The sequence below is a fragment of the Notamacropus eugenii genome, chromosome 3 (assembly GCF_028372415.1).
Source record: "Notamacropus eugenii isolate mMacEug1 chromosome 3, mMacEug1.pri_v2, whole genome shotgun sequence".
NCBI classification, from domain to species: domain Eukaryota; kingdom Metazoa; phylum Chordata; class Mammalia; order Diprotodontia; family Macropodidae; genus Notamacropus; species Notamacropus eugenii.
The window spans coordinates 480,153,582-480,181,214 of record NC_092874.1 but is presented as its reverse complement, the minus strand read 5'-3'; the positions used below and the strand labels follow the sequence as shown (position 1 = coordinate 480,181,214).

General features: G+C 41.4%; 1 protein-coding gene across 2 annotated transcripts in view; it reads left to right on the top strand.

Moving 5' to 3' along the window:
- VPS41 (VPS41 subunit of HOPS complex) overlaps window positions 1-27,633 on the top strand; it is a 184,930-nt gene that overhangs the window by 36,875 nt on the left and 120,422 nt on the right. For both annotated transcript variants that reach the window (XM_072599093.1, XM_072599092.1), the window contains exons 3-4: window positions 7,966-8,073; window positions 15,699-15,776. In XM_072599093.1, coding sequence (XP_072455194.1) covers window positions 7,966-8,073; window positions 15,699-15,776 — 186 coding nt within the window. The remainder of the gene's footprint in view (window positions 1-7,965; window positions 8,074-15,698; window positions 15,777-27,633) is intronic.

The following is a 27,633-nucleotide window of genomic DNA, read 5'->3' as shown; positions in this document are numbered from 1 at the left end:
GAGCAGAACCGGGTCAGAGATAAAGGGGGCTGCTTCCTTGCTTCAGATGAGAGATGACAGCAGCAGGGTTCAGAGAGCTTTCTCTTTGGATCTAGCCAACATAGAAATTTGTTTTACTCAACTGTGCATTTGTTCAAAAGGCTTGCATTTTCTTTTTGTTCAGATGGGAGAGAGTTAGGGTTAGAGAGACAGAAAATAAATCCTGGCTGATTGATAAAAAGGCAGTTTTCAAAGACTCTTAGATTCCTCAGCCCCTTATAAAACCTGCTTCCTGACCCCCTCCCCAGGTACAAGGTTAGTGGTATATGGAGAAGGTACTGTTTCTCTGGAAAATACTCCTTTTATGGGTTTTACTGTCTTGGAAGGACCTTGCAGGCAAGTGCTTTCTCACCCTCTTTCATGGTTCTAGAGGCTATGGGACCTTCCTGAATGTTGCTTTTATCCAAGTTTTCTGGGTGAAGAAGGTTCTTTTCTAGGCAGCCTCTAGAGATTAATCCTGAGGCTTTAGATGTTCTTCAGAGGACCAGTTAACACACTGATGTTTTTGGTAAAAGTCTCAGTTTATTTGCTGTCTTCTCAACATTCTGTTTGGTTTTCCTAAAGCAGATTCTCTAGCTGGCTCTGCCCTTCTGCTGAAACTTGGTTCTAAATGGCATCTGAGCTTAGTCTGCCCAGAAACCATTGGCCTCTTTCTTCTGTACCATCTTCTTTCACAAGGGTCTCCAGCAGTTGGCTCCTTGGATTCCCTCTTCCTTTCTCCCTTTTGGACTTCCCATTGACTGAGGAAACTTTTGATGTCCCAGTTCATTTGCAGAGCAGAGCTGATGGCCAGGTCCTGATGCCAGTGAATGTTCACCCCTTTGGGGCCATGCCTCATGGGTCTAGCTCTTTACTGACTAGAAAGTTCTAAGGAGACCAGAAAAGTAGGAGGAGTGTAGGGGAGGGACTAGATTTGAAGAGGTTTAAATTGGAGGCATTTAGGTGGTACAGTGATTAGAGCCCTGGGGAATCACGAAGAGCAGAGTTCAGATTCTGCCTCAGGCTCTTCAGAGCTATATAGACTGGGAGAAGTCATAGAATGTCTCTTCGTGTCAGGCTCCTCACCTGTAAACTGAAGCGCTTGGGCTTGGTGGTCTCTAAGGGTCTTTCCACCTCTAAATCTATCATCCTCTGGTTCTAAATGCCAAATGTAGTCCTTCGTTTTTGATCTTGGAGGGAATAGCAAGCCAGTGGAGTTTGTTGAGTAGGGAAAGCTAGGTCTGCTTCAGTTAAATTCACCACAGCTTATGAAAGATGATGCTCCTTTATTATTTGTACATTTTATTTCCTGAAAGGAGGCAAAACAAAGACAATTGTCAGAGAGAACCTCTGAAAAAAACGTCCCTCAGAGAAAACTACTTGGGTAGAAGTCCCAATAATTCTGGAGGTGTCTGAGAGAAGAACCATGTTCTGAAGTCAGATGGGCAAGCAGCTGATTCACAATGGATACTTAGGAGACTTTGGTCTTGATAGCTGGGAGGCAAGAGTCATGCACGTGAGGAGGTATGACTGTGCTCCATCTGCCCTCATGGCCGAGATCCCAGATCATCGCTGCTACTGCAGCTTTCTGTAGGCTATACTCGTGGAGCCCAGAGAAGTGGTTCAGATTGGTGTCCCTGGAAGGCCTATGCACCCCAAGACACTCATGATTCTTCAGATAGTGAAATAACATGATGTATTTGTCTATAACAGGAACAAAAGAAATTGCGTAGTAGGGTCATGCTCTCATCTCAGGATATTGGGTGGGGAGCTGTTCTAAATGATCTTCACGTGTGCCTTCTACTCATCGGGCTTGTCTTTGTCAACATTTTTACCCCCAGAGTGTCCTTGGCTTTTTATTTTGATAATAGGCTCAGATTTTGAAAAAGAAATATGGTCCAGAGGGAACTACCTAGTCCTTTATAAGGAAGGAATGGTGAAGGAAGGCTTTTTCCTTTTGACTTCAGGAATTCAAATGAAAGCCATTCTAATTCTCCCCTTGAATTATAGCAAGTTTAGTGGCATTACATGCAGTGTATATCACTTTATGAAGGATGTTGAGAAAATTCAGAGGCAATTGTCAAACTATATTGTAGAAGCCTATTTATGACTATTTGTTACATACTCCAGAGAAGCAAGTGGTCCAGATGGATTTTAAAGAAGTGATTTGTGTAGCCTGGAAAGTAAAAGGCTATATACCATTTTGGCTGCATTCAAATCAAGATAGTATAGCCTGATTTCTTTCAGCAAAATCTCCCATACGATACGAGGTACAACGTCCTTAGTGGCATTTCTGGCAGAAATTTGATAAACTCTGATAGGAAGTATGTCTATTTGTCATCCCCCCAAAAGTGACTTTTCTTTTAAATGTGAAAAAATAGCATCCGTAGTACAAATAACATAAAATTTATTTTAAAATGGTGTTCCAGAGTCCTATAGGGGCGTTTGAAGGGCTTCCCTTTAATTAAAAGTGCTAGCTATACACTTAGTAAAAATCCAGGGTAGTTGAGAAATTGATTTTTTTTTTTTTGGTTAAAGGAAAGCTGTGAGTTTCCTTGTATGGGGTAAATGTCACTCTGTTCATATCTTAGCTTAGCTGCAAGTCAGGACTTGTACTATTCTACCAGGTTGTCATAGAAACGCAGCTAACTGTCATTTCAACTCAAGCTACTGATGGTTTTATTTGTAGGTTTGCAAGATTATTAAAATTTAACAAAAATTATTGATTTACTTTTTATTAACACTGGCTTGTGTTTACCTTAGTTCAAGCTGCATGAAAGCTTTTTTTCTGTTTTTTTTTTTAAAAATTAAAGTGAAATTCAAGTATATGAAATCCCCTCGGTGTTTTGCTGTTTTTCCTGAAAATGTTATCTAGACTCTGCAGCATTAGAAGCTCAGGGAAATGGATTTTTATAAATCATTTTCCTTTTTCTTTGTTTATAGGAAGGGGAAAAGAAAGCAAAAAAAATTCACCTTTAACTTAACATAAAAGATACCTGTCAGAAAAACATGAAATGCTGCATCAGGTGCTTAATCTTAAAGTTTTCATTTTATTTCGGTTTCCTGAAGCCTGGCAAGAATGCTTCAGTGCACTGAGTTTGGAAAGTATATGTTTTCATATATGTATGTGGGAGAGAAATGACTTCCTTTTTAGCTCATGAATAAGACAGGCTAAACTTATTTACAGTAACTTTATCTAATGGGCCGTGGATGAGGCTTTTATGCAAAGTAGGCCAAAGACTTGAATTAACTCTTCACACTGGTTGCACATTGGATGTCCAGGCTTCAGCAACATGTGGCATTTGATTATATAAAAAAGGTGCCAGAAATTCAATTTTTATTTAACACATTTCAGAATGCCTGGGTCATCCATGCAGCATTAAATGTAAGTTTTGTAACGATGTTGTATTCATTGCCTACAAAAGACAAACAGAAATTGTTTGTTCTGTTGTTTTGAATTTTTTTTTTTTTGCCTCTTCAGGGGATAGTTAATGAGCTGATTAACGTAAAAATTGACGTTATCACCTTTTGACTTGTGACAAAAAGATTTGCCAGAGGACTGCTTTGTAGGCACCTTTTTTGATATGGAAGATAATTATGTCCCTGGCTGTGGACAGCTGAGTTTATGTTTCTTTTCATTACTCCCAGAAATCGCTGCTGGGTGGTAGAGTCTGGAAGCCTGGGGCACCAGGTAAGTGTGTGCAGATCTGGGATGGAGAGACCGCAGCCTAATTCTGCGTTATGCAGAGGAGGAAACGCAGGCTTGGGTTCAGTCCTTGGCCTGCTTGTGTGGTTGGGACTTGCACCTGATTCTTCCGATTCTGAGGCAGCACTCTCTAATATGGAAGCAGTTATTTATTATTGTTATCATCTCATCTGTCAGTTAATAGTCAGTGAGCATTTATTTAGTGCCTGCTGTGTGCCAGATCAAAGAACAGTGCTCACTCTTGAGGAGCTCACAATCTACGGTGGGAGACAACATGTGAACAACTGTACAGATAAGCTGTAGACACTGGATAAATTGGAAGTAGTCAGAGGAGCAAAAGCATCAGGGAATCGTAGGAAGGCTTAGGAAAGGCTTCTTATAGAAGGCAGTATTTCAGCTGGGCCTTGATATGAGGAGAGAGGGCGTTGCAGGCATAGAGGACCATCAGAAAAAGTGTACAGACTCAGGAGAGGGAGGGACTGTGCCAGGAATAGTGAGGAGGCCAGAGTGACTGGATCACAGGGTACACAATGGGAGGAGGGGAGTAAGGTGCAAGGAGACTGGAAAAGCAGGCGTGGGGCTTGTGATCCTGGAGGTGAGAGGGAGCCATTGGAGTTTACTGAGTAGGGGCATCATGGTTGGACCTGCATTTGAGGAATATCCCTTTGACAACTGAATGAATTGGAGAGGAGAGACTTGAGGCAGGTAGACCCTCCTGAAGGCTATTGCAGTAATCTGGGTGATGAGGGCCTGAGCCAGGCAGATGGCAGTGTCAGAGAAGAGAAGGGGGTACACGTGAGAGATGGTAAGGGTGGCAAAATCCCCAGGCTTTGGCAAATGATTAGCTCTGTGGGGTGAGAGAAGGCAAGGAATTGGAGATGAGAGCCTACATGTCTGGGACCTTCATCACTAATAAGGAAGGAAGGGAACAGAGTGAGTTCAGTTTGGTGCATGTTAAGTTTAAGATGTCTATAGGCATCCAATTCAAAATGTCCAGGGACATTTGGAGATGTGAGATTGGTGGTCCACAGAGAGCTTAGGGCTGTGTAAGTAGAACTGAGAACCATCGGCATAGGTGTGATCATGGAATCCATGGCAGCGATGAGATCACCAGGTGAAATGTATAGGACAGCCCAGAGCCTTGTGGGACATCCATGGTAGCATGGTCATCTGGAGAGAAGAGAATGTCAAAGTCTGCAGAGGCTTAAGGAAAGACCAGTGGATGTGGCAGTGAGAAGAGCGCGAGGGACATCAGAACCGTTCTGATTGGATGATGAGGTGGGAAGCAGACTAGACAGCTGAGGAGAATGAGGAGAAGGGAGGTGGAAGCCCTCTGACTGTGGAAGAACTTTCTCTAGGAGGTTAGTCACAAAGGGGAGGAGAGATATGAGGGATGTCAGAGACACGGGAATGTTTGTCAACTGTAGCAAGGCAGGTAGCCAGCCCATAGGAAAAGACCAAAAATAAGGGAGAGAGTGAGTATAATTAGAGGGTGAAATCTGCTGAAGAGAAGGGGCTGAGCTGGGTGGGACCACTTGTGTGTGAAGAGTCACCTCTTCCCATGGGTCTGGGGAAAGGAGAAGAGGCAGCTCTGTTTTATTCAGTGAGATTTGAGGCAAGGCTCTCCATTAACTATTCAGGGAGGAGTCAGAGGTTCCATGGTTCAGATTCCATTGGTCAGAACATTTTGACTATTTTAACTTGGGATTGTCTAATTTTAGAGTTTTTTTTTTTAAGTATTGAGACCAAAATGGAATGCTTTGCCTATCGTACTAGTTCTGCCACTTTTCACTTCAGGTTTGCTTCTGGACTGCCATGTAACCTAATTTCTAAAATTACCAGCATTTTTAACTTTCTGTTTTTATGTCAAATGGAATCACACAAATCCACGCTACTCTGAACTTGTTGTGAGCTGGACATCCAAATCCAAAGACATCCTTATCCTCCACTATTTCCTGTGCTGTTTTTTCAGTTCTCACCCCAGTTCCTTGTTCCTGCTACCAAAATTCCCCAGTGATAGAATCCCCGTCCTTCAAGGCCTTGTCAGCCATCTGTCTTCTCAGCCCATTTCCTTGTCTCTCATTCCTAGGAAAGGCTGGACAAAAACCATGCAGACCCATGGTAGCTGGGGCTATGAGCTGCCTTTCTGTGGTCATAAGATGGAGCACATGCTTTTGTCCTAGTCTGTGAGTTCAGTGATGTAGTGATGTCCTGGTAAGGAAGCTACCTCTAGTAGGGCAGGTCAGTAACTGCTCTGCAGCTTCTGGCATGGGCTTCTGGCAGCGATCAGGGCCCTCGAAGGTCACTTAGCCTTGATGCATCAGAGGAGACTTGAATCCAGATCTTCGTGACTCTGAGGCTTGGTTTCTATCCAGTTCACTAGGCTGCCCCTCAGAAGAAACAGATCATGAGAAATCAGTAAAAGCCACATGTGCCACACGACCCATCCATTACCCACCCTATCCATCATCGGTCCTGGAGTATCTCCTGTTGTTGGAATGGCATGGTCTCTTTTTGTCCTGAGATTAAATGATGGCAGGAATGTACTTCTACCATTGGACAACCTCTTCTCCTCTTCAGCTCCTTTCAGAGTGGGGCTCAAGAGTTGCAGCCTCTGTATCTCCTCTCCAGAATCCTTACCTTCCCCCAGCTGCCAGAAGTTCTCCCTTCCCCAAGAAACCTTGGCTTTACTTTGGATGTATTCTGCATTTTACTTCTATGTTGTCCACTTGCATCCCCCTTCCCCAACATCTCCAGCAGCCTCTTGAGGGCTTTATTTTTATTAGGGTCCAGCACAGTGCCTGGCATCTAGTAGGTGTTTAATACGTTCTGGTTGTTTTATTAGTTGAGGTTTGATCAAGAGAAACTGTCCATGTTCCTACATTAATTATAAATGTTTGTTTCTGTGTATTTGTGTGTGTGCTCACATACACACACACACAGACGCACATGCACACAGATGCACACACATACACGCGCGCATACACACACACACACACACACACACACACACACACACGTGGTATGGAAGCCCTCACTCTCTGTGCCCCTGTTTCTGTGGCCAAATGTTTTTGTATGACTTCGATTTCTCCTGTGTTTTAAAATGCCCCAATATCATTGGTTTTTCAGTCAATAAGCATTTTTTAAGTATATTTCTGTTAGATGCTATTATTTTATTATATGTTTAAAAGGAATAGCAAACTGTACATAATAGATTTGCAGTTTCATGTGTGATAATGTTTTTTATCATATGGTGTTATGGAAATGCTTGTTTAATTCCATAAATTAAAAATAAAGTAAATTAAAAAAGTAAACTTTGGATGGATTTGTGCTCATTCCTACATTTTCTGGGCCTCCCACACTAAAGGGCATCTGGGAGCGACTCCTCAGCAGAGGAGCTGCCTCAAGTTTTTCAGATTCTTTGCTTCCTCTTGTAAAATGGGGCTGGAAGAGCCATCCTTGCCTTGAAGCTCATGTGAGCTGAGCTTGGGTGGTGAATGACCTTGCCGAAGTGAAAGTGCTCTTGGTGGCCTGTCTGGAGAGGTGAGGAGAGAGGGCATTGGGGGCTGCCAGGGATGCTCATCTCTGAGACCAATGGTCTTGGCTCAGGCTGGAGGTGAAGCCACCACTGAGAGCTTGGGTTTTCTGTACATTTGCCCCTTCAGCCTGGACTTGTACATTCTCTTTAGTTCAAGAAACATCCACTAAGTACCAGCACAAGCACAAGGACTAGAGTGAAGTGTTGAGCATAGAGATCCCCAAATTAAAAGTCCCTGCCCTCTTGGAGATTTCTTTCATTCAGTTGGAAGAATGCTCAGATTGAAGAAATCTAAGATAGATTATGGAGGAAAAGGACACTTACTAGAGGCAAGGCTCTGTGGACATGCGAGATGGTGTCTAGTCCCCGAAGCAGGATGAGTAGGCATGTCATAGAGACATCATTTTCCCTTCTTTCAAACCATCAGCCTCCATGTTGGTGCATTCATTATTATTTTTTAAATTGATGACTTTCTTTCATATATTTTTCCCCCCTGTCCATTCTTTACCTTGTTGGAGGCTGTGGAGTGTCCTCTCACATTAGAGTTTTTGGCGTGAACATATAACAGATTGACATAGTGGGTTGTGGCTGTCTCTGCAGGCAGAGCCCCCTTCCTGCGTGTCCACCATGATGTGGCCTCAGCTCTTTCAAGGTTACTCAGAGTCAGGATGTGATAGTGACTGTTTGTTCCTTTGTTTCATAGGAAGAAGAAAGTGAAGAGGAACCCAAACTGAGATATGAGCGGCTTTCCAATGGGGTGACTGAAATTCTACAGAAGGATGCTGCCAGTTGCATGACAGTGCACGAGAAGGTATCAGGTCCCTCCTGGGGCAAGGCGGTATTGGCTCTTGGGATTGCTTGTTCAGGATCTCTCCCACTTTCCCCGCATTAGCTCTTGGGGCATGATCCCAGAAAGTATGTAGAGTGATGGGAGCTGTTAGTGGCCTATAAGCCTATTGACTCTATCAAGATAGTGTTTAATTTACCCTAGATTAGAAGAGTCAATTAAACACAGTCGTATAGGAATTGAAAAGCACTGTGACTAAGTGGGGGGAGTCACTACAGAGGGAGGAGGACGACCAGCTCTAACTTTGACACACCCTGACTGTGAGCAAGTCATTGAGGCACCCAGGGGCCCCAGCATCCCTCTGTGCCCATAAATGGGAGACCTCCACTGGTGAATGAAGTGGCCCCACTGGGCATTAACACCAGTGAAATCTCACACACACACACACATACACACACACACACACACACACACACACACACACACACACACACACACTTACTACAGTCGTGAACCCAAGAAAGAGTTAGAAAATAACTACTATTGAACGTTCAGCTGAGACAGACTGTGTAGTCTGGTAAACACTCCAGATTGTTGGTTTAGGAAAGATGGCAAAGCAGCTGACCTGCCTGAACTACTCGACCAGCTTAATTAACAATGTACACCCACCACTGTTCAAGTTCTGCAGTGTCATCAGTATGGGGACCAAACTGGGGCCAGGCCTCCATGGGGAGAGTCTCCACACTAACGACATCGGAGGTCTTTGATGGTGTCTGATATGTCATTATTACCAATGATAAACCAGTGAGTTAGCTCAGTTTGGATCTCTTCATTTAAAAATAATGCGTCCCATGAACTAGACATCACTCCCAGTTATTGTTTACTTGTCAGTAGCAGAGTCACTTAGAATAAACTTAGTTATATCGAAGAGTAGACGAGAGCAGGGGGCCGGCAAAGCTGTGGCCCTAAGAACCAGATCCAGCCACCACCCCATCTGGAACTACTGAGTTAAGAATGGTTCTGAGATTTTTTAAATACAGTAAAACTGTATAAAAGTGTGAAAACCATTCTTAGCTCACCGTAAAAAGAGAGACCGTGGGCCCGATTGGGCCTCACACCGTAATTTGCCAACTCCTGCTTTAGATGGATTGGCTGTTCATATCTGACGTGAAAACAAAGCAAACCAATCCCTAGACATTTATGAAACACCTCCTACATGCCAGGCACTGTTCGGAGCCCTTCACAAATGTTTTCTCATCTCTTCTTCACATCCTTTCATCATCTCCATTTTGCAATGGAGGAAACTGAGGCTGATAGGCCTATCCATTGTGCCATGTGGCGGCCTGTATGTACTATCAAATAACTAAGACTTTTCTGATGAGATCCAAGAGGAGCTAGTTATGTTGTATTAACTCATCAGTTACTAGCTCTGTCCTGGTTCCCTTCATCTTTGGGTGACTGTTCTATCTTGGTCTCCTTCCAAGGCTCCCTTTCTTCCTGTCCACTGTGTACTCAAGGGTTTGTCCTTGACCTGCTTCCTCTTGCCCTTGAAAATCTCATCTCTTCCCATGGTTTCAATCACCACTTGTGTGGAAATCAGTTCATTCATCAGCAAGCTTTTGTTAAGGGCCATCCAAGTACCAGACACTGTGCAGCTCTCTCTCTTCTAGATCCCCAGCCCCATTGTTCCTTTGAAATCTAGGCCTCTGCCCCTACATGAACCTTGGATACCTCCATCTCTGGATGGTGGAGTGGCATTTCCCAGAGTATATGTCAGTATGAGACAGTAGCTAGCCCTAGATGTCCTGCTGCCTCTACCCACGGGACCTGGGACAAGTTACTCTACCTTTTCTTTATTTGTAAAATAGGGAGGTTGGGCTGGGTGATGTATCTGGGACTTTGCAGCTCTACGGTTGGCTTCTCTGACAATGTGATCCTATGATGTTTTCCACCCCCCAACTGTCCCTCCTCCCTTTGCCATTAACTGTTTGAATTGCCCCTAAAGGTTAAACAGAGAGAAGCTTTCATAGTAGTGAGAGCATAGAACATTTTAAGAACTGAGAGAGGACTGAAGGGAAGGAAGTTAGATTCTGAGTATTTTACAACAATTGAATGATGCAAACTCCTTTATGTGTCAATCACTTTAATTATTACATTGTAAATTTTGCTTTTTGAGCAATTAAAAAACCTCACGTGGTACATGCAAGCAGGCCAGTTTGGAAAGTAACAGGTTGCGTGTGTATAATTGGAGGGAGGAGAAAACTGGGCATGCAGATTCACAGCTGTGTATGTCGTCCTCCATTCTACTGGGTATGCAAATGCCCATTTTTGCTATTTTTGGTTAAGAAGAAAAAAATTAATGAAAATATCAAGGGATGAAAGAGAATGACATTCATCAATGATAGGTATTTTTATGGGTATCATTCACTTTTGTAAAGTTATATTGATTGGAGGGCTCTGTTACTCATCTAAAAGTTAGGGCAATGATATATCTTAATCCAAAATTTAATAGATAATTCTCAAACAAAAGAAGTACCTTATCAAAAGTTTTTATATTTTTCCTTTGAACTCTAATACCAAAAAGAAAGAGCATTTCTGCATAGATGGGGGAAAAAAACCAAAGCATAATGAGGATTGTATATAAAATTGAATCCTGTATCATATGCCACTTTCTATTCCACTATATAATTCCACATTATTTTCAAAACTATTTGGGTCTCCGTTTTTCCTTCTGTTTCTTTTTTGTGTATTTTTAAAAATATCCTTTTTGGAGGTAGAAGGCAACATCACCAATTCTAAACCTCTTTCTCCCAACCTTCCCATCTCCAATTAAAAACGGATAAAAAGAAAAAAAAAAACCCACACACAAACGAGCATAGAAAGGCAAAATTTATTCACATGGTAGCCATGTGCAGAAGTGTCCATCTCTTCCTTCTCTTTAAATCCACAACCCGTCTGCCATGAGCTGGGTCTCACACTTGATTACGTGTCCACTGGAGATGTGGTTGGCCATGGCTTTGATCAAGCTTTCCAGGTCTTTCAAAGTTGCTTTTATTTACTATGTTGCCCTTGTGTAAACTGTTCTTCCACTGACTTAATTCCTGTTCCTACTACAGGAATCCCCATGCTCGGGGTTCTCTGGAATCATCTCTGTCATCATTTCTGACAGTGCATCTGTACCCCACCATTTTTTCAGCCGTTCCCTAGCTGATGGGACTTGACCTTCATTCTAGGTCTTTGCTTCTGTTTTAATCCTTCCTCTGGAGAGACCTCATTTAGAATTAAAGAAAATTTAAACCCCTGTTAAAAACACATTTGATCATGAAAAGCAAATTCTCACATTAGCCTTTTCCTAAAAGAAATATGTCTCCTTCTATCTCTGCTGTAAATAGAAAGAACTGCTGTAAATATGTTTGCTTGCCCAGAGTTAAGGGTTTGTTTTGCTTAGGACCACTCTGTCCTTAATACTCCCCCCTTCGTATTCCTGTCTCTCCCTTTTCTCATTTCCCAACTTTCCCTTTGGAGTGAAATGTAAATCTTTAGCCAACCATGTGTGTTATTTTCCCCTCCTTTGACCAATTTAGATGAGAGTGAAGTTCAAGTGTTACTTGCTTTCCCCTTCTCCACCCGTTTTCCTTGATTTTATATTTTCAATTATGTGAGAATATTTTTTCCATCCTTCTTCACCTCCTCCCGTACCCCAAGGAGTTCTTCTTATGTTTCCTTTCTGTTCTTTTATGATCTTCAAAACATAATAGAAAATTCCCAGGCCCTCTGTCTAATCAGACACGCTTTAGGATTCCTGATGGTTAAGTTCTAAGGGCAAACGTATCATCTCCCCATACTAGAATATAAACAATCTGTCTTTGTTGAGTCCTTTAGGATTGCTCACCCACATGTGCTTTCTCATATCTCTTGAGTCTTATGTTTGCACTGTGTAGTTTATACTCAGCTGTGGTTTTTTCATCAGGAATTCCTGGAAATCTTCTGTTTCGTTAAAAATCCAGTTTTCCTCATTTAGGATTATACTCAGTTTTTCTGGGTAAATTTTTCTTGGTTGTGAGCTTATATACTTTGCCTTCTGGAGTAGCATATTCTAAGCTTTCCACTCTTTTTTAAGTGTGGTGTGCCAAGTCATTTGTGATCCCGACTGTGACTCCTTGGGACTTGAATTCTTTCTTTCTGTTTGTTTGGATTTTTAGCGTAGCTTTAGTTTAGTTTGGTTTCCACATGGAAGCTTTGGATTTGGGCTATAATAATTCTGAGAGTCTTTATTTTGAGGTTTTTTTTCTTCAGGTGGTAAAGATTCTTTCTGTTTCGACTTTGCTGTCTAGGTCTAAGCTGTCTTAGTAGTCTTCTCTTGATTTCTTGAAATAGGTTGTCTAGACTCTTTATTTCATCATGACTTTTATGTAGTCTAATGATTCTTAAATTGTCTCTCCTGGATGTATTTTCCAGGGCAGTTTTGTTTTGGTTTTTTTTTGGCAGATACCTTACATCTTTTATTTGTTCAGACTTATTTTTTACTTTCTTTTAATAAAGTTGTCCTTATCTTCTGTTTGGGGTATTATAATTTTCAGGGAGTTTTTTTCTTGAGTAAGGTTTTGTACTTTGTTTTCCAGGCTGTTAGTTCCCTTGCTAGCTTTTTCTTCCACGACTCTCATTTCTTTTCCAATTTCTTCCTTTTATCACTGTCATTTCATTTGTAGAAGCATTTTTTTTTAAACTCAGAAAAGAAACCAGACCGCTTTTGTTCCATCTCTTCTGGAAGTTCTGGTTGAACTTGTGCCAGAGCTTCGTGTTTTCCTTTGAGGCTTTGTTTGTAGATGTTTAGAGTCACTCTTTTCTGAGCTTGTCTTGAGCATTTTTGTCAGCATGTGGCTTTTTATGGTGGTGTTTCTTGTTTGTTCATTCTTCCAGCCTGCTTCAGACTTTATATTACAGCCTGCTTGCTTTTGGGGGTGAGGTAGATATCTGGACTGATCCTCCTGATGCTTTTTGGGGGTGTTGAGTGTTAGGTTATTCCAGGATCTCAGGAAACAAGTCAGACTGGGAACCTGCAACTTGCAGATTCCTAAAGTGGTCTGATTCCAGGCAAAGTCTGATTTCTGCCTTTTGTGTTTGGCCTCTTCCAGTTCCTAAGCCCCATGCCTGTGGGCTTTGCTCCAGTTGGAGTTTCAGAAGTCTGTTGGTGGATTCAGCAGCTGTCGAAACAGGTGGAAAGCTCCACTGGTTCAGAATGGCAGGGCAGCAGGTTCTTCTTTGGTCTGGGAATCCTGCCAAACTGGAACTGAGACCTGGTCTTTCTCCTGGGTTCTGACCCACAGAGATGCTACTTCCTTCAGAACCTGCTCCTTTCTTGGTACCCAGCATAAGGTCCCTGAACTTCTCTCCCCTTTAGGTGCAGGTCAGCTCTGAGTCAACTCAGGCCTACTCCTCATTCATCCCTGGATCTGTGAGCTGTCATTTGGCAACTATCCCTGTACCTGCTCCAGCTTTAGCCCCTTTCTGTTGGATTAGGGTCCTCTTGTGTTGAATCCCAGCCTCTTTGTGTGCTCAGATGCCCCAAGCAACCTTTTCTGACTGTACACCTGTCTTCCTATATCAACCTGAGCTAGAAAAATGACTCACTGTGCATTTTCTCTTGGATTCCCTGATCAGGACTCAGTCGGGGGTGTTTTCTAGATATTTTCAAAGGGCTTTCTATTAATTTGTCCTTTAAATGCATAATATAGTGTTTCAAATTGGAGCCCTTTGACATCAAATTGGATTTACTAGTTTTTATTTTATTATTCGCAGTTCAAAATTTAAACAAACATTTTGCAAATTGAGGAAGAACTTATTTTTGTAGAAAATAATTTTAAAATTTTTAGTTTAAGAGACCCACAAAACAGTGGAAGCACCAAAGTCATTAGTTAGCTGCGATGGGGGAGGATGATGTAGCAAAGCTTTTTATGTACACAAGGTGAGTTTTTTGTTTTGTTTTTTAAAGGAAAACAAGAAATGTTTGTAGGGAGAATCAGTAGTGTTCCATGCTTGGAGTATAATGGTGTTTGCAAAATCAGGCTTTTTCCCTACGGGAGGCCTCAAAATAAAGATGGGGTTTGCTCTTGGCCGTTAGGACAGACTGTTCTGCTGCTGCGGACGTTATCAAAGTGGCGTTGTGAAATCTTTCAGACTTTTAAACTAAGTGTCATCAGGGTGTGTTCTGATGATACTATTTCTGATGAGGATAATTGGGCTTTGTAGTGACCATCCGAGTCTGATTTAAGCCTTTCGACTCCTGCCCCAGTGGAATGCTCTCCCCCGTCGACCCCCAAGTGCTAAGGCATCATATTTTCACCAGGCTTGCTGTCTGCACTGGATGACTAATCGTCATGACACCTGGTGCATTCAAGCAGGCCTTGTGCACTGGAATAGTCATACCTAGTTATGTCTGCACACCTGATGTTTTATTAACCAGTATTGATTTTTGTACCCGGGGGACTTTTTTCTTCCTGAAAAAAGGCAACCTTGCAGGAGTGAAAGGCATTGCAGGGGATGAATTTCTAATGAACCCCTTCTTTTCCTTTTTTTTTTTTTTTGACTCTCTTTAGTGGAGCTTCACATTTTAAGTGCCCAAGCTGAAATTTCATTTTAAGCAATTCCATTTTGATAAATCCTTTTAAACCTTGACTTTCTGTAAGGTTATTTTTTAAAGATTGCGCTGCTTGACTGACATGCTTAGCAGTGCCTGTAAATTTGAGCATTTCATTATAGGTTGCATTGAAGCATGCTTACATGCAGCGAAATACTGAGAATTTAGGGGCTGAGACCATTGGTAGAATGCTGAGGAAAATTAAAGGCATTGAGTTCTCTGGTATATTCCAAGCAGTCCTAAAGTTTCTTCTGGTTGACTTGGGGTTAGTTCATGGAGGTCAGGTCCCTGTAGCATGCTTACCTCTCCTTGCCTTCCATGTATACGCCAAATGGATGTATTCTTGTACAGCAGTTGTGTGATACACAAAGACCTTGCTTTGTGAGTAGAAAATGGTGATTTACCCAGAGTATTCAAGACTGACTTTCTGAGCTGTACTCTAATGACAACTGACTCCACAAATCTTATCTGGGATTCTTTTCATCTTCAATTTCCCAGGGGTGGGGGTTGGGGGTGAAGGCTGGGGAAGGTGTGCCCTGTAGAAAAATGATCCAAGAAAAGCTTGATGTTTTTTCAGCTTTTTCTTAAGTGGCTGCCCAAACCTTGTACATGTATGACTCTTAAGTAAATGTTTTCTAACAGTCTTGGTGATTATCCTTTTATGTGATTGTTTTTGTGAGTGTCGAGCTCCACATCTTCTTTCACACTGAATTTTTAATTTGCTGCCACAGACCATCAGGCATTGTGTGCAGACTGCAGACATCCCATTAGGTGTCAGTAGATGAGGGTCCTCGTGACTCATTCTGACAGTCGGCTTGCGCTATCCCAGTAATAGGAGCTTCTGGCTCTGTTCTGTCGTTTCAGGGAAGCTGAAACCACCCTTGTCCAAAGGGTGCATTTGTTTGACACGTTGCTAATCACTCACCCATTCAGTAGCTTGACTTTCAAAACAGGTTTACTTAATGCGTGTTAATCCTGTGTTGATTAATTGACCTTTCTGTTCTTCTTACAGTTTTTGGCACTGGGCACACATTATGGAAAGGTTTATTTGCTTGATGTCCAAGGAAATATCACTCAGAAGTTTGACATTGTAAGTATACAGTTTGGCTAGCCATTCACATGCTAAGCTTGATATTATAAACAAAGTCATAATAAATTCTTAAAATCTCAGGATTTTACAAGTGTATTTTGAAATTCAGTCTGGATCATTTAAAAAACCGGATTTTAGCAATGATTTCTATGGTCTGTGAGTGTGTACCCACTTTTTTTATAGGAGATTCTGAAGTCTTATTTATATGGAGTTAAGTGAAGAGGGAATGCTCTCTGTCCCAGTTATCTTAAATAACTTTTCTAGAGACACATGCAAACAGCGGCTGTTTACATTGAATCCCCTTTAAATAGCGTAATAGAATTATAGTTAACTCTTTGACTTTAATTAGGGTTTGCTTTTAATTGTCTCGTGTATGTGTGTGTGCATGTTAATGTATAAGCTCATATTATCTAGATAAATTATTAAAAGAAGGAAGATCTTGCATTTCTGCTAGCAAATAATAGTCTTGATTTACCTACTTGAAGGGATTCGCAACATCCTCAACGTATGAGCTCCCTCATTAGCTGACTGTTGTCGATGGTTAGTGCCGTGCCCTATCGTCTTATCGAGATGCCAAATGTAATTGAAAATTGATTGATTACCTTGCTCGTTCAGTTTATCTACTCCAAATATATAAAGCTAATATTTTATGTGTATGTTTGGAAGCTTGGACTCTTAGGGGATTATATTGATTGAAGGAGAAGAGCCAGGCTTCTATTATATTGTGGTTCTTTGAATCATTTACGATGAATGAAATGCTGAACTCAGAGCTGTATTCTGCTATCTTAAGGTGCACTATGACAGTATGAAAAACTTACATGTATACGTGAGTGTGTGTGAGTATTTTGAAAACACTGGCTTGTGAAATAAATACTTGTACTTATGGGTCGGCCCGCATTCCTATTCTGAGTGTAGTGTCAGCACTTGCCAGCGGATGTGTTGGAGACATCAGTGCAGCTTGTCAGCTGGGCTGCGTGTTCTAAAGCTGACACTGGGAGGAGGCTCCTTTGGTTTGAAAAATCAAATTATGGGATTGATACGAAAACCTGGGGTGGAGATCCCAGGGAGGGAGTTTGAGTGGTGCTGTGGCCAGAGTGATGTTGACCCACTTAAAGACAAGGCAGTTAGAAGCTGACATTTCGCCTTCCCCTCTGAGTCCATGTGGGGCAGTGGATCTTTGCTCCCCTGCAAGGACTTTTCCCAGGTACTTTCAGGGACCTGGGCATCTTGTTTCCCTGGCTCGTTGACCTTATCTTATTCTCCCCAAGTGCACAGCCTTATGGGGAAGGTATTCTTTCCTGACGCCAGTTTATCTCTGTGAAGGCCTCTTTGCTCTGTCAAAGTCTGTAGTTAAATTGCCACGACTGAGTAAGCTCTTGCTTCATTCATCCCAATGAGACGACACGGCAGTGACAATGCCATTCATTTATTCATTCAACAGTCGCCTGGGGCTCCTCTTCTGTGTGAGTCACTGTGTGCTTGGACAAGAGTCTGGGCCTCTCTGCTGAGTGGCAGCTTCCAAAGTTAAGTCTGCCCAAGCCTTTTTGAGGCATTTTTGTGGCCCCTGTGGCAAGTTTGACCTGGTATGTTGATTGGTCCTGCTTTTCTTGAGGCCATCAGTTTTATAAGAGGATTACTGCTATAGTGAATACGATTTCTTTTTTCCTACTTAGCAGAGTGCAGTGCATTTTCTGAAGGTATGTGTGCTCAGGGCGGCCCCCAGGGACACTTGCACCAGCGTGGTGCAAGGACAAGGAGAAGAAGATTTGGCCTCCATTTCTCTCATCCTGTGGGGTTTCTTTCTTGTCTACTTCATACTCCTTGCTGCTCTTGCCAAAGCTTGTTTCTTTCTCCCATTTTTTCTTGAAAACAAACAGCCCATTTTCTTTGGGAGAGGAGATGCTTCCGAAGATCCAGAGTATTGTCATGACTCAGACTGTGCAATTGTTACTCAGCATTCCAGGCCCTGCAGGCTTTTTTACTGAGGCCGGTTTTGTTCAGTGCACAGTCTAAGATTAGGATGAGAGATTCCATCACACAAGTTCCAGGACACTCTCCCAGTGCCTATGCTTTCTTTCCCCTTCAGGTCTTACTTTGAGAAAAAGAACATGTCAGGCTTCACTATAGCGTGACTTTATTTCTGTCTCTTTAGCCCCAGGCCCACACAGGAGAGTGCTGAGTCACAAAGAGGGCATTTTCTGACTGTTCCACAAATTTGTTCAGAAGAAATTACAAACAGACAGAAAAGGCAAACAAAATGATCATAATGTTGCTTGATGCAGAAGATACATTTTATGCTTGGACTCTCTTTCATGCCTGTTGTTTCTTGGATTACTTCAGCTAATTCTTTCATTAATAGGTTTGAATTCCATAGGAGAAAGCTGAGGAGGAAACCTCAGTTGCCTTGAAGCATAGATTCCACCATGGTGGCTTGGGATACATGTGATGCTTAGGCAGAAGTAGCTAAAGAGATGAAATTCTTCAGGATACTTTTTATTACCATGCACACAAGACCTATAGATCGTTGATTGAGCCAGAATGGACCATGGAGATCATCAAGGCCAACCCCTTCATTTTAGAGAGGCATATTAACTTGCTTAAGGTCCCCGATGTAGTTGTTACAGAGGAGGAATCTGAAGCCAAGTGCTCGGGCTCCCAGTCCAGTGTTTTTTCCATTGTCCAGTGCTGCCTCTTTCGCTGTGAGTTGGTCAGCAGGCATTTATTAAACACCTACCATATTCTAGGCATTGGGGTTACGAAAAGAAAAGTGAAATGGTTCCTGCCCTTAGGGAGCTTATTTTTAAGGTGGAGACATGGTTGTTCAGTGGCTATTATGGGAGGGCAGTGGAAAGAGTGGTGGATTGGAAGTCTGAGCTCCTGTCTTCTGTTCTTTTCCATCATTTTTGCTTTTTTCTTCAAAATAGCACAAAAAGTGTCATATGGGCACCCAGAATTGGTTACAGCTCAAGCTGGATGGGAGCAGGGTCAAATCTTAAAATCTTGACTTTGCCAGGAATCAGTCTAGGAGAAGATGTAGAAAGATATCTTGGGAAAGGAGTAAGTGTAAGAGTGTTCCAGTTCTTTGAAATAATTGGGAGATAGAGATTAGTTCATAAGAGTTTGGAGGAGGAGGTGAAGATATTAAGAAGTGATGAGAGTCTTGAGCTGATTTAGTCATGTGGAGGATCAGAATACACAAAATTTTAATTATTAGAAAACAGGACCACAAAGAGTTAGTGATTCCATTTCCAAACTTTTTTTGATTATGTTCCCTCTCAGCAAAATATTTTGGGTTTGAGAATGAGAAGGGCAGAGGCAGCAGATTATACCAAGCATGGAGCACTGATACTAAGCTGAGTCCTTTTCTCTCATCACATTTTTATTTTTTATTAAGACAGGGAAGGAAATAAAGAGGCAAATTATAATAGATTAGATGGAAAAACATCATTAACAATCATAACTGCAAACAGGAATGGGATGAACTTACCCATAAAATGGAAGAGGGTAGCAGGTTGGATGAGAAAGCAACATCCAACAATGTTGTTTACCAGAATTACCCTTGAAGCAGAAGGATGCACACAGAGTTCAAATAAGTGGCTTGAGCAAAATCTATTATGCTTTAATTGAAAGAGGCTGGAGGAGCAAATACTAAAATTCAATTTAATCAAAAGAGCGAAGTAAGGAAACTGGCAGCCAAGTAAAGCAATGGATAGAATGATGGACGTGGAGTCAGAAGGCCTCATCTTTGTGAGTTCAGATCTGCCCTCAGACACTAGCTGTCTTCCCTGAGCAAATCATGTAACCCTGTTTGTTTCAGCTTTGTCATTTGTAAAATGAACTGGAGAAGAAAGTAGCAAACCACTTCATTATCTTTGCCAAGAAAACCCCAAATAGGGTCGTGAGGAGTTGGACATAACTCAACAACAATGGCAACAGTAGGAAACTACATTTTGCTGAAAGACAACCACATATAATGAGTGAATACTGATAATAAACTGTATGTACAAAATGGCATTGCATCTAAATACAGGAAAAATTAAATGAGTTACAGAAATAGTAAAGTTATAGCAATAAGAGGCCTCAATCTACCCTTCTTAGACTTAGAGTAATTTAACTAAAAAATAAAAAAAAGTAAAAAAAACTGAGTAGAATTTTTGAAAAATTAGATATGATAGACCTCTGGAGATTAATGAATAGATATGAGGATGCTTATTTCTTTTTAAAAATTTATTTATTTACTTATTTTAAGTTTTCAACATACATTTCCACAAAATTTTGAGTTCCAAATTTTCTCCCCCTCTCTCCCTTCCCCCCTCCAAATGCCATGCATTCTGATTACTCCTTCCACCAATGTAACCTCCCTTCTAACACCCCTCCCTTCCCTTATTCCTATCTTCTCTCTTGTCCTATGGGGCATTTCTGTGCCCCATTACCTGTATTTCTTATTTCCTAGTTGTATGCAAAAACAATTCTCAACATTTGTTCCTAAAACTTTGAGTTCCAACCTCTCTCCCTTCCTTCCTCCCCACCCATCCCCAGTGAGAAGGCAAGCAATTCAATATAGGCTATGTATGTGTAGTTTTGCAAATGACTTCCATAATAGTCATGTTGTGTAAGACTAACTATATTTCCCTCCATTCTATCCTGTCCCCCATTTCTTCTGTTCTCTCTTTTGACCTTGTCCCTCCCCCAGAGTGTTGACTTCTAATTGCTCCCTCCTCCCGTTTGCCCTCCCTTCCTTCATTCCTCCTACCCTGCTTGTCCCCTTCTCCCTTGCTTTCCTGTGGTGTAAGATAGATTTTCATACCAAATTGAGTGTGCATGTTATACCTTTCTTGAGCCATATGTGATGAGAGTAAGCTTCACTTTTTCCCTCTTACCTCCCCCCTTTTCCCCTCCATTGGAAAAGCTTTTTCTTGCCCCTTTTATGAGAGATAATTTGCCCCATTCCATTTCTCCCTTTCACCTCCCAATATATTCCTCTCTCACCCCTTAATTGCATTTTTTTTTAGATATGATCCCTTCCTATTCAACTCACCCTGTGCTCTTTGTCTCTGTCTTTCCCTCTTTTTATATATATGTATGTATGTATATGTGTGTGTGTGTGTGTGTGTGTGTGTGTGTGTGTGTGTGTGTGTGTGTGTGTAATCCCTCCAACTACCCAGATATTGAGAAAAGTTTCAAGAGTTACAAATATTATCTTTCTATGTAGGAATGTAAACAGTTCAACTTTAGTAAGTCCCTTATGACTTCTCTTTGCTGTTTACCTTGTTTACCTTTTCATGCTTCTCTTGATTATTGTGTTTGAAAATCAGATTTTCTTTTCAACTCTGGTATTTGCATCACGATTGCTTGCAAGTCCTCTGTTTCATTCAATGACCATTTTTTCTCCTGAAGTTTTATACTCAGTTTTGCTGGGTAGGTGATTTTTGGTTTTAATCCTAGTTCCTTTGACTTCTGGAATATCATGTTCCACGCCCTTCAATCCCTTAATGTAGAAGCTACTAGATCTTGTGTTATCCTGATTGTATTTCCACAATACTCGAATTATTTCTTTCTAGCAGCTTGCAATATTTTTTCCTTGACCTGGGAACTCTGGAATTTGGCTACAGTATTCCTAGGAGTTTCTCTTTTTGGATTTCTTTCAGGAGGTGATTGGTGGATTCTTTCAATATTTATTGAAATAAATAGCCCTCTGGTTCTAGAATATCAGGGCAGTTTTCCTTGATAATTTCATGAAAGATGATGTCTTAGGCTCTTTTTTTGATCATGGCTTTTAGGTAGTCCCATACTTTTTAAATTGTTTCTCCTGGATCTGTTTTCCAGGTCACTTGTTTTTCCAATGAGATATTTCACATTATCTTCCATTTTTTTATTTTGTAATTTCTTGGTTTCTCATAAAGTCATTAGCTTCCGTCTATTCCATTCTAAGTTTTAAAGAACTATCTTCTTCAGTCAACTTTTGAACCATTTGGCTAATTCTGCTTTTTAAAGCATTCTTCTCGTTGCCTTTTTGAGCCTCTTTTGCCAATTGAGTTGGCCTATTTTTAAAGGTGTTATTTTCTTCAGCATTTTTTTTTGGGCCCTCCTTCAGCAAGCTGTTGACTCGCTTTTCATGATTTTCTTGCATTGCTCTCATTTCTCTTCCCTGTTTTTCCTCTACCTCTCTTACTTGATTCTCAAAATCCCTTTTGAGCTCTTCCATGGCCTGGGACCATTGTATATTTATTTTGGAAGTTTTGGATGCAGAAGCCTTGACTTTTACGTCTTCCGCTGATGGTAAACATTGTTCTTCCTCATCTAAAAGGGTGGGACAGAATTCCTGTTCACCAAGAAAGTAACCTTCTATAGTCTTGTTATTGTTTTTCCTCCTTTTCTGGGCATTTGTCAAGAGTAGGGTATACTCTGGGGACCTATAAAATCTCAGTTCCTCCAAGGTGGCACAGTCCAGGGAAAGGAGTTTACTCCCTGGCTGTGCTGGAGGCTGAGATTAAGATCAGCTGCTCAGTTCCTCCAGGGGCTTTAAACTGAGGCTTCAACAATGGCAGCTGGCTGCTGCCTTCTGCCACCGCAGCTGGCCACCGCAGCTGCCACCTGCTGCTGCTGCCACCGCTTGGGGCCAGGGCTAGGGGAGGACCCTGCTGCCTTGTCATAGAGGTAAAAAAACCCTCTCACTGACCTTTGAAGTGCCTTTGACACCTGTGGGTTGAGGGATCTGTGAACCTCTGCTGCTGCTGCTGGGGAATCTGCCCCTGAGGCTTGCTCTGGCCCTGCTTCTCCTGGTGCCATGCGGCCAAGGCTGGGATGTGCTCCACTCTGAGTCCAGTGCAACAGACCTTTCCCATTGGCCTTCCAGGTCGCCCTGGGCTGGAAATCTCCTCCACTCCGTCGTTCTGTGGCTTCTACTGCTCTCGAATTTGTTGAGAGTCTTTCTTTACAGATATTTTATGGGCTGTGGGGGAAGAGCTCAAGTATGAGCCTCTTTCTACTCGGCCATCTTGGCTCCACCCCTGAGGATGCTTATTTCTTAACTCTTCTTGAGACCTTCACAAAAATAGACCAAGTATTTTCACAAATAAATGCAGAAAAGCAGAAATGTTTGTGGATCATAATGCAATAAAGTTATATTCAATAAAGATGTCAAAGAAATGCTGAAGAGACTAAATAACTTAATCCTGTTAATCAGGGATCCAAGAACACATCATAGAAACATCATGGCATTCAATCCGGATGACCCTGGAGGAGAAGTGAGGCTGGTGGCCTTGCACAGACCTCCCTCACTCCGATCAAAGTCAGCTGCAAGTGATGTCATCCTCTTGATGTCATGGTTCCCTTCTAGAACAAAGGGTAAACACAACGACAACAATCGAAACATCAGTAATTTCATTAAAGATAATGACAACAGCATGACAATAGGCCAGAACATTTTGGATTCAGCCAAAACAATCTTTAAGGGAAAATTCATTTCTCTAGATTCTTTTATCAATAAAAGAGAGAAAGAATAGATTAATGAATTGGGCATGAAACTTTTAAAGATATATTAACAAATTGAAGTCCCCAATCAAATACCAAAAAAAAAAAAATCCTGAAAATTAAAAAATCAAAGATCAAAATAAAACCTAAATAACACATTGAAAAAGTCTGACACCATATGCAGTATTCTCCATCTGGTACTGAAAAGCAGCAGGAAGATGTCTTTTTTATTTTACATCATTTTTTGAGTCCAATCTTGCTTATTAAAATAGCCCAGTGTTTCATTTCAGTTGCTTTTACTGTTTTTTTCCTTTCCATTTTATACTGTATGGTCATTGTTTGTACTTTTTGCTTGGTTCTGCTTGCTTCTTTCTGCATCAGTTCACATAAAGCTCCCCATGCTTCTCTAGACTCTTCATACTCATTGTTGCTTATGGTGTAATCATGTTTTTCCATTCATACTCTGATTAGCTATTTCCTAATTGATGAGCATCCCTTCGTTGTCCTTTCTTTGCTGCTACAAAAAAAGTACTACTATACATATTTTGATGTGTCAAGACCTTTCTTTTTGTCACTGACCTCCTCCACCCCTCCTTTGAGTATATGGCCAACAGTAGAATCTTTCTGGGTCAAAGAATATGGGCATTTTGAACACTTTCTTTAAATAATTCCAATTTGCTTTCCAGAATGTTGGTACCAATTCATAGCCCCATCGACAGCCATATATTAGAAAGATGTGCCTCTCTTTTTATCATTCTCCATTGTTGACTTCCCGTCTTTTGCCTCATTGTTATATCTGGAAAAAAATACCCCAAACCTGTTTGTTTTTAATACTTAAACATGTCTCTATTAGAGATTTATGAATCTAAGTTGAAGAAATACACCACTGGCTACACTTAAGAAATAAATTCTAATATTCCTTTTCCAATCCCATCCACCACTAATGCACAGGTCTTTGTTGACATTGATTAGTAGATATCCATCATCACTATTGGAAAGAACATGGTCTGACATCCAGAGATGTCACATACCATGTCCAGAGGGCAGATAGCAAAGATGCTTGGGCAGGCCTTGGTTTCTTGGATCTCTTTTTTCATTTATTTTCAGTTGGTGCTGGTACCAGAAAGAAATGGAGGCCAAAGGAAGCCACTGATTTCATTAGGTGCATTGGCTCCTGATATAACTTCTGTCAAGCCTATGTGCTGGCTGTTGGATGAGGGTTTCATGCTTGGCAGAATGAGGATTGCCTTATTGCACCCAATTTTGTCTTATCACACTGTAGGAAATGCTGTCATTGTGAGGTTTGCCATGCTGATCAATAGAAGACATAGATGATGGTTATTATCATTATGCACCTACCAAGTGCCAAGTACTGTGCCAAGTGCTTTACAAATATTATCTCATTTGATCCTCACAGCAGCCATGGGAGGGAGGTGCTGTTATCACCCCCATTTTGCTCTTAAGGAAACCGAGGCACAGAGATTAGGCATTTTGCTCAAGGTCCCACAAGTAGTAAGTGTCTGAGGCCAGATTTGAACTCCAGTTCTGAGTTCTTTCTGTCTTTCAGTCCCATGTTCTCTCCACTGCTTTACCTCGCTGCCCCATAGAGCCTTGTAAGTGGCAGAATTGTGTCTGTCCCTTGAAGCAGCCTTCCCTTCTTTCTACATCTAAACATGCCACTAGATTTCTTACCTAGAAATCTGCCTGAGTGACAGTGGTCTTATAGCTTATGACATCATGCTGCTGAGATTGGATCCTTGTAACTCTAGAGGCAGGGTGGGGGAAGGGCCAACAGAGGGAGCTAGTGTTTGAGGCCAGGGCAAATCTGGTCTGTGAAGCAGATAGTTGCAAATCTTAGTATCTTCATTTTGATAACATTAAGAGAATAAGTAGCACATGTGTATGTGTATTTTATATGTATATATATATAATTTATGTATATAAATTAAGATACTCTAGCCACATATGTTTGGATATTTCCAGTTGAAAATACTTTTATATCATAACTTTAAGTTAATTTAGATTTAATTTAGAAAGCTTTTATAAAATTAATGATTACTTGACCTAAACTCAATCAATGAAAAAGTTAAAATATGACTCAATTACTTGACCTAAACTCAACCAATGAAAAAGTTAAAATAGACTCAGTTTCAATTATGAAACCATCCAAGTTGCTGAACAGAAATCAGTTTACATTGCCTTAACCAATTTTTTTTTCTAAATATTTAATTCTAAACTTTCAGATAGTCTCTCCTGGAAAAAAGTGTGACATAAATTGAGATGATCATGTACTTAATAAGTTATTTCTTTCTCTTTGAACTTATAAACTCAAATAATTTCCTTTAAAAGCCCACTTTGACCAGTTTTCAAATTAAGTTCAGGAGAGTTGGTTGAAGTAGCTTTGAGATTGGTCTCCCCCAAGTGTCTGAGATTGGACAGAGGAGGCCTATTGAGTTGGAGTGGTCATTGCTTATTGGTCTTCTTACAGGTGGAGCTTCAAGGTGGTGCTGGTGAGTACTATGCATGGCAAAGTAGGGGCTAATAAGTAGGTGATACATAGAAAGTAGTGCAAGAAAAGGAATTACCAAAAAAGCAAAAAACAAAAAACAAACCCAAAACCCAAGGGTATTTTGGGAGTTTATTAAGATCAATACACAGCTATTGAAATTAATATCCCAAGAGTCCAAAGTAGGCCCAGGGTTTGTCTTAAGATTCCTTTTTGTTCCAGACATGAGATTTCAAAGGAATGCCAACTTTTATATTTGCTGCGGGTTGTTAGAGATGAAATTAATAGACTGTGTAATGATGCTTATATTTTCATAGAAAATTTAAGATTTTTCTCTCAAAGTTCACATCTAATTCATGCCTGGACGATTCCAGTGTCCCAGCTTGGTCTCCCTCCTCTGCATTTTTCCCAACACCTTCCCTTCCCTTTCTCCTTCATTCATCCAACACAATGTTACTAGATTATTTTTCCTAAAACGACCCTTTCCTCATGTCACTTCCCTGTTAAATCACTTCCTACTGCTTGAAGGATAAACTGTTAAATCCTTAGCACTGGTTTAAGGGCTCCTTCCAATCGAACACCTCCCCAGCCTTCTTCCAGTCTTTTTTCTCATTCCTTTCCCCCATGAGCTCTACCGGGCTTCAGGCCCAGTCTGCTCACCGTCACCCCTGGTAAGTGCCAGATTTGGATACAATGTAAATCCTGCTGTCAGTCCAGGCCCCAGGCTTATTCCCTCTTTGTTACTGTATCTGGTGCTTCCCCGGCCTCTGCCATCCTCCTCAGGTGTGTACAGCAATGCTAGGAGAGGCCATGAGCTCTGCCATGAGGGGGCTGCACAGCAGCTCATGGCCAGGAAGCAGCCTCAGTGTGTGCCAGCTGCAGATGATAAATCGAGAGATGAATGGTTGGGTCATATTTACAAGACCTGCTGTAGGCCAACATCTTTGCATGTTTGTCATTGTGGAATATTGTGGTAATAAGTACAGTCCTCGATATCATCTTCAGAAGAGAAACATGATAATGTAACCTTTGAGTTTTCATGCCTTTAAAAAGCATCTTAGTCCCCTTGTGTTCTGTGCCTGTGGTCCAAACCTGTGGTTCTTTACATGTACGACCATTTTAGAGCTTTGTGTAAATGAGGCTGCTATCATACTTTTCAACATATGAACATTTTGAACTTTGAAATTAATTAAATCTCCCTTGAGAGGATCATGGAAGGTGCAGATGCAGTCATTTTAAAATGGATGCTGGATTTGCGTGTAAGGAAGAACTTTTGGAAATCAGGGTTGTGAGATGGACTTCTCGTTTCCCCAAACAAGTGTCGTTTTAGGACAATTAGAGGTCCTTGTGCACAGGTTGATTCTTAGGGTCTGAAACTTCTGCTGTATGCAGAAGGACTTATCTGTCTCTGTTAATCAGCCTAGATACCCCAGGATCCCTGTCCCCCTGGGGAGCAGCTCAACACTCTGGACCCCGTTCACAGTGGGAGCAGGATGGTATTCAGGTGTTAGGAACAGCTCACAAAAGAGCCCTTTGAGAAGAATCAGAAGCAATCTGTCTCCTAGCAGAGACGCCTTGCTACACAATGATGCTTGATTGTGGCTTTCTTATCAGCACAGAGCAAATATTGCTTGAAGTGCGCCATTCTAGCCTTGACATCGTCATCAGGCGGGAAGCATGACAGGCATCTTTTGACACTGCCAGGGTGGCACACCGTTTTCTCAGTTCTGTGTGTGGAAGTCTGTGATACCTGCCTGAGATTGATTGACATGTCCAAGGATCTCATGCGCTGCCAGGGTGACAAGAGACATAGCAAATGAGTTGAAAATACATAAAGGAAAAATCAGCCCTACTAACTCTCCTGATAGAGGTGAGTCC